This window comes from Hemicordylus capensis, chromosome 3 (assembly GCF_027244095.1).
Source record: "Hemicordylus capensis ecotype Gifberg chromosome 3, rHemCap1.1.pri, whole genome shotgun sequence".
NCBI classification, from domain to species: Eukaryota; Metazoa; Chordata; class Lepidosauria; order Squamata; family Cordylidae; genus Hemicordylus; species Hemicordylus capensis.
The window spans coordinates 298207608-298221479 of NC_069659.1; the positions used below are offsets into that span (position 1 = coordinate 298207608).

The 13872-nt window shown below is 44.2% G+C and overlaps 1 protein-coding gene across 3 annotated transcripts; it reads right to left on the reverse strand.

The window, feature by feature from the left end:
- Positions 1–910: 910 nt before the first annotated feature.
- NRROS (negative regulator of reactive oxygen species) lies at positions 911–13045 on the reverse strand. 3 transcript variants are annotated; one of them, XM_053304964.1, is made up of 3 exons: positions 9375–9522; positions 5267–7209; positions 911–1785 (listed from the first exon to the last, which is right to left on the reverse strand). In XM_053304964.1, exons 1-3 carry the CDS (start codon positions 9507–9509, stop codon positions 1722–1724), a joined length of 2142 nt encoding a protein of 713 aa, XP_053160939.1. In that variant the 5' UTR covers positions 9510–9522; the 3' UTR covers positions 911–1721. The 3 variants fall into 3 exon arrangements, with proteins under 3 accessions (XP_053160939.1, XP_053160940.1, XP_053160938.1); XM_053304965.1 differs by lacking the exon at positions 911–1785 and adding an exon at positions 12877–13045 and having other exon boundaries at positions 2343–7209; positions 9375–9486; XM_053304963.1 differs by lacking the exon at positions 911–1785 and having other exon boundaries at positions 2343–7209.
- Between the last annotated feature and the right edge of the window lie 827 nt (positions 13046–13872).

Consider the following 13872-nt stretch of genomic DNA (forward strand, 5'->3'; position numbering starts at 1 on the left):
GAAAAAGGTTGCTACAGAGTAAGAAAGAGAAGACTGCATTCCACTAACTTTCTGAACAGGGGCGTAGCCGGTTTGGAATAGCCCCTGGGAAAGGAAGTGAAGATAGAACCCTTCTTGCCACAGCCAGGCCCTTCCACCACCTTCTCCACCACCATCCTCATGTCTTTGCTGCAGAACTGTAAGGACATGGTGAAAAACAAAACATTTTTGGCACACCTTTTCTCTAGCTCCTATACAAGTAATATCACACAGTTGCCACGCATGCAGACACTTTCACACAGAGTTGCACATGCACATTCTCCTGACTCAGAAACATTTTAACATACTGTACACATACCTGCAAACATGTCTCTATTTTCCCATCAGGTAAATGGAAAAATAGGACATGTTGGCAGGTATGCATACGTGCCTAACACAATCACCTCATACATTTATACATCAGCAACCCTTCTGTCTTTCTTATTTACCCATTCATGGTGTCTTCCCTGCCTTTCTCTGTATATTTCTCTCTCACACAGACAGACACACCCAATAAAAGCTTTCCCTGGGAAACTGAGCCCCAGATTTTGCCTCAGGATTTAGGAGTAAACTGAACCCAGCTCAGCTGCTAAGGAATTATGTAAGTATGTATGTATGTATGTATGTATGTATTATTACTATTATTACTATTATTATTATTTTGGAGGGAGGGAGGGAAAGCAGAGGAAAGGAGTACTATGGTTTCACCCTGTTCTTTTTAACAAGAGTGGGATTCAAAAAGCACCATTAACTGAAGATCTTTTCAGCCCTGTCTCAGCTTCAGAAGGGAATGGGGGATTGTCAGGCAACATCCCTCTCTCCCTCCTATCCTGATGATTGGTTCGCTGATGTTCAGCAATATTTCCTTGATGATGATAATAAAATAAAATAATAATAATAATAAACAACTTTATTTGTTAGCCTCCCATAACAATGTGTTCTCTGGGCAGCTTACAAAACAACATTAAAACATGAGATAAAGACACACCACACATTTAAATCATAACAGACCAAAAAAGGAGGGGAAAGAAAATACAAAATACAATACAAAACAATTTAAAAGGCTTTCCCCCCCCAAATCACTTAAAATCAGATCAAAATTTAAAATGTAAAAGGCCTGAATGAACAAAAAGGTCTTTCTTTGGTGTCTAAAATAAGAAAGTGATGAATCTTAAAGTCCAGGTTGGGACACAAAGGGCAAGGCATTCTCTCGTCCCAAGCCATTTAGGGCTTTAAAGGTTAAAACCAGCATCTTGAATTGGGCCCAGAAATGGACTGGGAGCCAGTGCAGCTGACGATGCACTGGCATAATATGCTCAAAACATCCAGTACCAGTTAATAATCTTGCACCCCTATTGTGTAGAAACTGCAGTTTCTGGGCCGTTTTCAAAGGCAGCCCCATGTACAATGCATTGCAGTAATCTAAGCGAGAAGTTACCAGAGTATGAGTAACTGTGGCCAAGCTATCTCTGTTAAGGTAAGGTCGCAGTTGGCGTATCAGCTGAGGCTGATAAAAGGCACTCCAAGCTACATAGGCCACTTGAGCTTCTAGCGACAGTGCTGGATCGATGAGCACTCCCAGACTGCAAACCTGGTCCTTCAGGGGGAATGCAACCCCATCTAGAACAGGCTGAACATCATTCACCCAGGCAGAGAAACCACTGACCAACAGTACTTCAGTCTTGTCTGGATTGAGTCTCAGCTTATTCACCCTCATCCAGTCCATTACTGCATCCAAGCACCGATTCAGGACAGTCACCGCCTCCCCTGCGTCCAATGAAAAAGAGAGATACAACTGAGTGTCATCTGCATATTGATGACACCTTAGGCCAAATCTCTGGATGACCTCTCCCAGTGGTTTCATGTAGATGTTAAACAGCATAAGGGAAATAATGGAACTCTGCGGAACCCCATAACATAACTGCCAAGGGGTTGCGGTAATCCCCTGGCACCACCTTTTGGGAATGGGCCTCAAAGTAGGAGCAGAACCACCTCCAAACAGTGCCTCCCACATCCAACTTGGCCAGCCTATCCAAAAATATACCATGGTCAATGGTATCAAAAGCCACTGAGAGATCCAAAATAATTAACAGGGTAGCACTCCCTTTGTCTCTTTCTCTCTGTATAGGTCATCCCACAGGGTGACCAAAGCAGTTTCTGTTCCAAAGCCAGGCCAGAAGCCTGACTAAAATGGATCTAGATCAGGGATTCTCAACATTGGGTCCCCAGATGTTATTGGACTTCAACTCCCATAATACCCAGCCCCAGTGGCCTTTGGTTGGGGATTATGGGAGTTGAAGTCCAGTAACATCTGGGGACCCAACATTGAGAATCCCTGATCTAGATCATCCATTTCCTTCAAGAGTGTCTGGAGCTGGTGAGCCACTACACGCCTTGCCCAAGAAGGCAATATTGGCCACAGGCCTATAGTTGTTTACATCCTCTGGGCCGTATTGCTATTGAGCCTGTCAGTCAGGCTGAGAGAGGGATGGGCTGAACCTGAGCACTAGATAGCCAGTCAGGTGGAGGGAGGGATGCTGCCTGACACTTGTCTCCCCTCCCCTCCTGGACAGGACTCACTTGAAGCATAAACAAATCCTCCAATCAGGAGCCAACAGTGAGCCAGTGACTTAAGAGGGGGTGAGCAAAGTGAGCTGTCATCCAGCCAGCAGGCACCCCCACCAAGGACTAGCAACATTTGTCCTACCTTGTTCAATTATAACTATACCCCTGTTTCTCAGGTAAGTGCTCATAAGAAGAGATCCTAATAGGGAAAATCCAAAGAGAATAGTCAAAGGATTACACTCCATTGCTCCTGACAAACACTCATGGGAAAACATGGACTTTCATGATCTTCATTTATATGAATAAACCTTTCCATACAATACCATCTTAAGACTTGCCTCCTTTCTTTTAACCTCTACCTTTTTGTGCGGCCTCCATTTCTTGCCATATTAAAATGGTAAACATTATCAAGACAGTTTTTTTAAACACTCTCCCCCCATCCCCTCTTCATTTCATTTTCATTAGAGCAGCTGGTAAAAGATGACAATTGATTCCACATCTGATGGCACAGAGTATTCAACTGAATGGTCTGTATATCTTACTAGGGCACAAATGAAAAACACCACCACATATCTCCCTGCAACAGATTATAGCCAATGCATTGGTAAAAGTTGGGAGCAGTTCCACATCTGTGCCACCCACCCCCCACCTCGCCCCCACTGCACGTTTCTTTCAAGAGGCAGGGATGGATGCAATCAAGGAAGGATTGATCCCAATGATATAACCCAAATCTTTCTTTTCTTTTCTTTTTTCTTTTCTAATAGTGCTGTCCCCAGCAATGGGAGGTGCTTCACTTTTACTGATGAATCACTGAAGAAGAAATGTTCATACACATTGAGTGTGTTGGGCGCGGGGATGAGTGCATGGCAGTGTGAGTACTATTTGTAAGGTTCTCCACTCAAATCCCTTGGTTTCTAGCACTGTAGCAGAAACTGACCACAAATTTTCATTTCTTTTTTTTTCTTCACAAGGGGATTAGAAATCTTTTTCAAAGTGAAAGTAGAGATTCTGGGGAATCTTCAGGTGCTATTAACATTTTTGCCATTTTTAGCAACTGAAATGTTATTTTAGCTCTGCAGATTAAGAGACAGCCTAAAAAAGTCAAGAGTATAGGCTGTAGCTCAGTGATAGAGCACAGGCTCTGCATGCAGTTGGCTAGATGGATCAGTGGTCTGACTCAGTATAAGGCAGTTGAATGTGTTCAAATTCTAGCTGGCTAAAAGCTCAGAGGCAACATTGGTGCTCCCAGTGCAAGAATTCAGGTGTTAGTTTTACCATAGATGAATAAGTGCCATTCATTCAGCAACCAGCTCATGCAATCTGCCTCACACTGTTCAAATCAACATTGCGCCAGGACTTTCCCATGTTACACCCACTGTTGTTCTTTCTATGATGGACCTGCAGGAGCCAGTAGGTTCTGAAATTGCCTTAGAATGTGAGGAATGGAAAACTTATGGGCCAGAGAGAAATGCAGATGCTCTGAACTCTGGGCAGATGCTCTACTGGTATGGCTCAATGGAAGGGAGAGGCTAAACTAAACTCACAAACTGCACCCTTGAGTCTACCCAGTTTTAGCCAAATCATCCCCCTCTAGTCTTGCAAAAACAATAACTGTGAGAGCCATCAAAAGAGATAAGGGGGCAGGGGCGTAACTATAATAGGGCAAGGGGAGACAGTTGTCTGGGGGCCCACTGCCTTGGCCCCCCCCAGAGGAAAGTCACATGACTGACTCCCTCAACCGTGCACCTGCCCGGGCTTCCTTCAGTTGTATTCATCCTCCGAAATTGATGTGAGTGTTAAGACCTGGAGCTACCAGAACAGCATGTCTTTCTCTACTACCATTAAATGACTTGCATCGTTCACAATTTACAAAATCTTTTTAAAAATAATTTAGGATGATGTTATATTGTGGCACATAGGATGGAGAGATACACACACACACACACACACACACACACACACACATATATATATACACACATGCATGTGCACACACACACGCACACACACACACACACACAATGCTTTTTGTTACCACTATTCAGCCTCATTTAAGATTTCTTTACTTCATGAGCTGAGCTTCAGTGAGGGGGGCATTTTAAAATCTTGTCTCTGGGCCCACTACAACCTTGCTACACCCCTGGGTGAGGACTACTTTGCTCCCCTCCCTCATACCACAGCATCCCCCTCAGTATTAGGCCTGCCACAAAGTCATGAATGAGCCCAATTAGGCGGGGGATGGGGGGAGTTCCTTCTATAAGAAAAAAAGCAAGTTTCTGCTTTCCCAAGAAGCTATATCTATTTGGGAGCTCAATTTATTCAGGCATCATTTTCAACTCCCCTCATTAAGTGTCTTACGCTTGAATTTCTTGTTTGTAAAGGCCTTCTCTTCCAAAAGTAAAACATTACAACATTACTACCTGACTTTGCATCTCTCTGCACAGAGCTGCATGCATCCCATCCCATCCCTGCCAACCACATGCAAGAACATTTTGTTACACTTGTCAGGCACCTCCTTATACAGCTTAGATACACACTGTGGCTTGTCGGAACCACATCATCTATGGCTGCAACACCTGAGTGAGTATTCTAGCTTTCCCATTCTGCCAACACCCATTCCTTAGGCTCAGTGACTTGTGTTTTCCCAGCGCCCCAAAGTCCATGTGAGCTGGACCTTTTGTACCTGCTCTTCACCATTTGCAGAATCCGTTGCCTGAAAGTCAGAAAAACGATGACAAAGGCAACCAGCAAAGCAAAGCAGGTAGGAAGAAAGAGGACCAGATACACCCACATCATATCTGCTGTGAGCCACTTGCAGTCCTGGAGGACAGATTCGGGTAAATTTGCTGCGCTGATGAACTTGGAGGAGTAGTTGCAGGTGACTTGTTTCCAGTCCGCAATGTGTATGGTCCCAAGGCTGTGCAGGGCATCCCACCATCCCAGTCTGCAACAGTCATAGGGATTCTGGCTGAGGTAGATCACATGCAGGCTTCTGCCAAGTTGCTTTTGCATGGCATGCTGAGGTAGGGTATGGAGGCCATTTTTCCTGAGATCCAGAGTGTGCAGTCTCAGACCTATTAGAGATTCGGGGAAGCTGACCAGAGCGTTTTCGGACAGATCCAGATTGACCAGCTTTTGAAAGATAGAAAAGTCCATAGTTGTCTTTGCAGCGGAGAGACTAGTGTTCCTGAGAGAGAGCACCTGCAGGGATTGTGCAACATCTTGCAGAGGTACCAAACTACCGAGCTGCACATTGGGGTTGTTAGAAAGGTCCAAGTGTGCCAGGGAGGTCCCCCAAAAGACGTGGTTGCCCAGCATGGCTAGGTCACAACTAGCCAAGAAAAGATTCTTGAGGGAGCCTGCATTATGGACATCAATGCAGTCGGGACTTGCAGCACCATTGACATCAACATGTGAGCCACAAATCTTGATGGGGTTATTACTGAGGTCAACTGTAGTGATCTTTGTGGTGTGGGTGAAGAGCTTAGCTGGCAAGCCATGTAGTCTGTTGGTGCTTAGATTGAACCACTGGAGGTTGGGTAAGGTGCCTCCAGAACTCAAGTTCACCTGTAGATCTGAAAGCTGGTTGTAGCTGAGATCCAAGTCAGTGAGAGTGTTCAGCCATTCCCACCTTTGCACATGCAGGGACTCTAAGCAGTTGTGACTGATGTTCAGATGGGTTAGGAAAGCTTTCCCTTCAAAAAACCTATCGGGCAAGTACCGGACCTGGTTCCAGCTCATGTCCAGAAAGCTGAGGGAAGAGAGGTTGCCATGGTTGTTTTCCTCCCAGAGATTGAAAGTGGTGATGTTGGTGATGTTGCCATCCAGGAATAGCAGTTGCACTTTACTCTCTGAATGATTGAAAAGATCACCATAGAAGCTCATCTGGTTGTGCATCAGCAGCAGAGTTTGCAATTTATTTTGCTTGGGTAACAGCGGGAAGAACAGGAGCCAGTTATGGGAGAGATCTAGTGTTTCTAGTTCAAAGGCAATATCATCCTCTACGGCCAGGAACCACTCAATGAGATTATTGCTGACATTTAGCACCCGGAGTTGGGTCAAGTCAAACTCCACAATGCAAGGCATGTAGTTGTAGGCCAGGTTGAGCTGCTGCAGCACTCGCAGGCCGTCAAAGGTGCCAGATTCTATCTCAAAGATGTAGTTCTGCTGCAGATCCAGGTCCTGGAGCTGGAGCAGGTTTTGAAAGTGAGAGTGATCCAGCCTCATGATGGCATTCCTGGCCAGAGACAAAGATTCTAGGGAGGATAAATGCTGGATCATGGTGACCACCATATCCTCAGTGAGCTGATTTCCAGATAGGTCCAGCTTCCTCAAGGCAGTCAAAGTCCATATAGCAGTTGCTGTCACAGAGTAGTTCACAGAGAGGCCATTGTTGGCCACAGATAGACTTGTAAGACTCCTGCTGCTAAGGAAAGCCCCGGGTTCAATGAGCTCCAACCCATTCTCACGCAGACTGAGGCTCTGCAGGACTTGATATGACACTAAAGAGGCATTCTTTAGAATCTGTATAATATTGGCATCCAGGAAAAGTTCTTCTGTTGCAGCGGGCAGGTCTGCTGGGACAGAGCCTAGTCTCTTCCTGCTGCAGTCTGCAGTTCTCTTCTCCTGCAACAAGAAGAAACACAGATATTCAGTAATAATAATAATAATAATAATAATAATAATAATAATAATAGTGACACTTAGCATTTATATCATGCTCTTGAGTGTTCAGAGTGCTTCACATGATTGATCAGGCTGGAATTCTCAAGCAACTCTGTAAGCCAACTGAGCATTCTTATCCACATATTGCAGATGGGCAGCTGGAAGCCAAGAGGAAGTGACTTGCCTAAAGCCACTTAGTGAGTTTGTGACAGGGGTGAGCTTCAAACTGAAAGTTTTTCACAGCCAGCTTTTAGTTTGCGTCTTCTCCAGAATGAAGGTGTACATTCACATATCGGTCAAATTTACTCTGAAGTCCCTGCAAGCTATCAGGGAGCACTTCATACACAATTTGTTTTCTCATCACAAATTAGAGTGTAGACCGATTTATATCTGGGGTAAAAATTCACTTTTTGCATCGTTTGGGGGGGGGTGGACTTTGAACTCGCAGTAAAGCCTCGCACAAAATCCACAGTAAAGCCTGCTGTCTGAGAAAGCTCCTGGGGAGTAGTACCTGATTCATAGTGCTGGGCCAAAATACTAATGACAAACTTGCCATTTTCACTGTGAAAATTATAAAGCTTGAAAGTGTTGAATAAATTGTGGGTGGCATTATGGGACTTGTAGTTCACAAACAATTGGAGAGCCATCCATGCTTTAGAGCAATCTGGTCTACGGAGCCTATAGAGTGATCTGGACAGCTGAGGCTCTCTTCCAAAGAGACACGGCTTCGTTTTCAAGCAAGGCCCTCCACCTTTCTTGACAGGAGGTATAATAAAGGACAAATTAGACACAATTGTGCAGCCATCCATGTCTCTGCCCTATTTTGCTTATGAAACGTTGAGGGTCTATGCCTGACAGTAAAAGGGAAGGAATCTCACCCCCTTCCTCCTGCTGTTCCACTCTGCTGTGGTTATCTTCCAGTTCTGCGGGGCCGGGGGGCACTCTGATTTTCTCCCAGATCTCTCCCAGCCTTGATACTGGGAAGGGAGAAAACTGCTTAAAAGCAACAGAACAAGGTAAGGGGGATGGTTTTGCTCCTCTTCCCTGTACACATCTTTTCATGTAGAGTAAACTCCTCCCCTCTGCTTTGTTTGTAAACCAGGCCAATATACTAAGACATACGCTTGGCTGTTCAGTCACATCTAGTCTGATCCTAAGTAATTAGCTGGTTTTCGTCTCTAGATAAAATGCCATAGTAGAGGATATTGTCCAATATTTCCTTTATCATCAACTGTACAGCTAGCCAAGAGTACAATTTCTCTTTCTTATTCTGATGAATCATGTGATTTTGAACTACATGGAAAAAGTGATTGTACTATTATTAGATTATAAGTGTGCCCCATCAAGTCTCCCTCTTTGTTTCTGCAGCAGAAAATTTCAGATCTATATTAATTCAGGAGACAGCAGTTTCTTGTAATGATGATCATTTAACAGAGACAGAAATGCTATTGGTTTGTATGACACTATTAGTCTGTATTTTGAACAACCTATAAACTCATGTTATGGGTTATCCCTTTACATTCATTCATTCATTCATTCACTTCATAGAATTTACATCCTCTCCTTTCCAGACAAAGACTGTTCAAGGAAGCTCATTGTCAAATTGACATAACAAACTACCTACTACCTACTACCTACATAACAAACTACAAAATATAACACCACAATAATATAAAAATGCAGCAATATACAACAATAATAAGAGAGCCAGATAAAACAACACATTAAACACATTTAATTAAAGGCCTGCTGAAAAATCCAGGTCTTTTAAGAGCCTCCAAAAGGCAGGAAGACTGATTGCTAAGTGGATTGCCTGAGGAAGGGAGTTCCACATCTTCCCTGTCACCACAGGGAAGGCCCTTTCAAACATCTCCACCAATTGGACATCAAAGTGGTTGAATTGTCCCTAAAATGAAGAGGCAAATAGAATGATGATTAAACTTCCTAAATTTTTAAAATAATCTAGTGATTTCTGGACTCTTGCTAACACTGGATCAAACACTGGTATGGGATTAAAATGCTGGTGCCGTTACCATTTCAGAGAATAGCTCACATTGAATCTGTACATTTTTTATTTTTAGAAAGCCCTATGGAGAAGGAACATTCAGGATTTTCAGAAGACTCACCAGTTTGCAGAGACTGTGGTAGGCTGTAACTTTGCTTCCCCATCCTGTACCTAGGACAATGATGCCCAGAGAAATGCTCAGAGCTATTATCGCCATTTCAGCAGCAGGACTCCTGCAAAGAGAGACAACATTCATTTTAAAGTCCTGGCCATCTTTTCTTGGTTATTGTTTATTGTATAGAAAAATAATGCTAATTAGAAAGCATAATTCCAAGGCCTTCTAACATTCATTCATTTAAGCCAAACATGGACTTGCCCTCAAACATTTCCGATCTACCACAAACTATACACCAAGCACAGCCACCGATGATTTTCTCTGTGTAATGAATATGCTTTCCCCACATTTTCAGTTCTGCTGTACAGATATACTACTAGCATGCTTAGGGTCACTCTTAATCATGTTTGTATGTGTCAAGGGAGCAGATTCAAAGGTCTCACTTTGATTAGGAGTGATTTTGAAGACCCATCTCTATACAGTTCTGAGTTTTTAGAAAGTTAAAGCAAATGTGATTTGAGAGAGAGAGAACATCAGATCAATGCCAAACTATGGCAAGGGTGCATTCCCTCCTCCTTCTTCCTCCATGTGAGAATTAATCTTCATTTGCAACCAATTATAGTTTGCCAGTTTGTTGGAACAGACAAATTATTTTATTTATTTTTACATTTCTATCCCACTCTTCCTCCAAGGAGCCCAGGGCAGTGTACATGGTTATGTTTATTCTCACAACAACCCTGTGAGGTAGGTTAGGCTAAGAGAGAAGCGACTGGCCCAGAGTCACCCAGTGAACCCAGGGAATTTGAACTCAGGTCTTCCCAAACGTTCTAACCACTATGCCATGCTGGCTTATTTTTAATCTGTTATGGTTTGTGTTTGCATGTAAATCAAGGTCATAAACCAAGGTTCTATGCTGGCTTTTCGGCAAGCACAAACCATAGCTTGCCTATTCAGCTGAACCGGCAAAAACTATGGCTTGCTTCAAACAGGGATCAGAAGGCTGGAATCATCATTTGCAAGAGGAGGCGGAGGGGGTTGGCAGCATGTTTGTTTGTTATTTCTCTGTGTAAACCGCCCTGAGCCATTTTTGGAAGGGCGGTATAGAGAAATTGAATAATAAATAATAGTAGTAGTAGTAGTAATAGTAGTAGTAGTAATAATAATAATAATAATAATTAATAATAATATGCCAGAGGTTTCTCTGCTTGTTCCTATGATGCCAGCTTTGTCATATGTCTGAATAGGCTTAGAGCAGAGGTCGGAAACTGTTCATGTTTCAAGTCTTCATATACGCACTCTAATTTAAGGTTTTGCATGCCAGTAGTAGATTTTCGTGTAGAAGGTCTCTCTGTTTATATAATTAAACTATTGTTGTTGTTGTAATGTTTTTAGATGCTTAATATGTCTAGTTTTAAATAAATTAAAATGAAGCTCTTTGTGTGATCCAGTGTAATTCACTGGCCTGTTTCAGTTGTCTCTCTGTCTTGCATCTCGTGGGAGTTTACAACGTTAAAATCGGGGTGTAGTGAGATCTTTAGGGGCCAGGGGACAACATTTGGACAGGGGCCCCCCTGATCACACATGCAAAGTGTGCACGCCCCAGTGCCCTAAGCCACGCCCCCTGCATCTGGCATCAGATGCGAGGGGCAGGACAACCAACACCTCTCCGCTGCTGCTCCTACCTCCTTGGCCGCCCCTGATGCTGCCCCTGCCCCGCCGCTTCTTATCCTGGCCTCTGGGAGGTGGGGGGTGAGAGCAGAGCAGGCAACCTCCCATGGTGGTGACAGTGGCCATTGTGGCTAGCCGGCCTCTATGGCTCACCTGCGTGCCTGCACAGTTCGAACATGGACATCGCATGCCCGGGCATGCAACGTCCACAGTCAAACTGTGCAGGCGCGCAGTTTGGCTGGAGATAACCTGCTGCCGCCGCTGCCACTTGGGGTGATCTGACTCACTCAACTCACCCCCCCCACCCATCCCCAGAGGCCAACAGTTAAGAAATAGCTACAGGGCAGGGGTGGTGGCAGCGGGGAGGCCTATGTGGGAGTCCCTTGTCAGCCCCCTGACCCTCTGGGCCCAGGGTCATTTGTCCCTAGTTGTCCAATGAACTCTACGCCCATGGTTAAAATCAATTCTCCCCAGTCTAAGCTTTGTTCCAGGACAAGCAGAATTTCTGAGAAACATCCACTAATGATGTCTATCCCTGGATATAGACATGGAGACATTCCAGGATCCTTCTCTGAACACAGGAGAAAGATGATCTAGCATAGAAGAATTGGCTCCTGCTAAATCCAGTGGTGCAGCATCCTCTCGGGAGACAGTGTGAGGGCCACTCAAAATCATTTTGTGTGCCGCTTTTGGCACCTGTGCCATAGGTTGCCTACCCCTGGCTTAGAGACTTCACTTCCCAATGGCCTATATATCTCTTGCCCCCTGTCACTTCTGGTCAAACATTTTTCAAATTGTGTTTACTAAAAGAGAAAGTGGAATACACATTATGAGCCCTCAGCTCTCTGCAAAATGACCCTATCTGAAAAAGAAGCATGCAAGCACTCATCCCTAAAATAATGTGTAGTTTGACCCTATATCCTGGACAGCTTTATGACACTGGACATCTGTGATTAGATTTCTGACGTTGTTTTGACTGAAATACAGCCACAGGAGCTGTATTCAGATTGGGAGCTGCCAATTTGATCTGAGCCGTGGTACTGGGGGAGGGATTTAACCTTATCCTGGTCAAGATTATTTAAGAGTTGGGCTTAAGCAAACTCTTAGCTTTTCAAAACACAAACAATGGACTGAGCACAAGGTTAGAAGGCTTTTTACCTTCACTCTCATCCACTGATTAGCAAACCCGCTCTCTAATTCCTGCCCTGCTCAATGTCTTGTTATTTGCTTTGCCATCATAATTCCATGCCTTAGACTTCACCCACCATCTGCCTTCGTTCCTTACTTGGTACTTCCACATTATTCAGAATAAAAATCTTTGTGACTCTCAAAGGGATTGAGCAGTGAACTCTCAGACTGAGTGTTCCAGATGTCAAACCCCACCCTTCCATGTCTCTCATCTGGGTATCACTGGGGGTCAACTTTCTGCTGCAGAATTTGAGGTCATGTGCTCCAAGAACACATGGCTAGAACAAATACGTGGCCTTGGTGCACTCACAGACACACTATAAACTATGGGTGCCTTTTGTGGTGTTTCAGAATGAAGCACCACCTATTGTGTGGTTCCCTTTGGTCACCATCATCCGGGGCTTGAGTTATGGGGGGTGGGAGAAGGTGGCCTTAACCTCATGGCCCCCCCTTTTGTGCCAGCCTCCGTAGTTACAATTCTTAGAAGGCTCCAAGTGGCATGAATTTGGCAGCAATTGGTGAGAGTTCAGAAGTGAGGCTTATGGATTTAATTAAGGGTCCTCCCTCTACATGTCCCCCATAATTTTAGCACTGCTGTCAGCTCCCCCTCTTAAGCCCCCCCCCCAAGTAAAGTTTTGGTTTTATTACTCACCGCTCGGAGCAACGTGCTCAGATCTAAGAGACTCATTCTGCACCAGCACCGCCAATCTCTCGGTATCTCTCAAACAAAATAAAATTAGCTGTTTGCTCTCACTTAGCATCAGATGAATTTAGAACTTGCGGAAGGAACTTAGTAACAGAAACTGCAGTCACATGGATCAAGGAGTGCGTTGCAAGCTGCTTCACCCTTCCCCATCCCACCCTCACTCCACCCCGAGTTCACTCAGCAGTTGCGCAGAAAACAGCTGTGCCTATGCAAGTCACTTAGAAATGAGGAGGAACTGAGAGGAAGGGAAATGAGAGGAAGGAAACTGTGGAGGGGAGAGCATTGAAGCCATTAGCTGAATCTTAGGGGGCCAGCTGCCCTGTGGAGGCTGACTGATTACCTTTTCCAGCAATGTTGGTCATCTTTGGTTTGAAACAGAGTTCAAAGGATGAGGAAAAAGAATGCTGTTGAGGTTCCCAGTAATTCACGAAGTGGTGTCTCCAGGAAATTGCAGAACCCAGCACAAAATAGCATGCCTGTAATCATACATAAGCATTATTCTGATAGTACCACATTTTGTTTATTCAGTGGAATATTTTTATCCCATCTTTCAATTTTTAAAATAGAAGTGCCCAAGGAGACTAACAAATCTGATAAAATAAATGCAATAAAAACCTAGCCAATTATATATATATATATATATATATATATATATATATATATATATACACAGTAGACAATTTTTTTTTTAAAACCCACCTCCCATGGGAAAAACAGAGCAATTTCCAGACAGGCTGAATACCTATCAGAACCAAACCGCCTGCTGGAGAACAAAAAGGGATCAAGGGATCTCCTGAAGTAGGGGTTCCACAACCAGGGTGCCACAATGGAGAAGGCCCTGTCAAGTTTATCTGTCAGATGCACTTCAGATAAAGGAAGGAAATAAAACCCACCCCCACCCCAACAGATCTTAGTGAGCAGGCAGGAATCTATGGGAGGAAA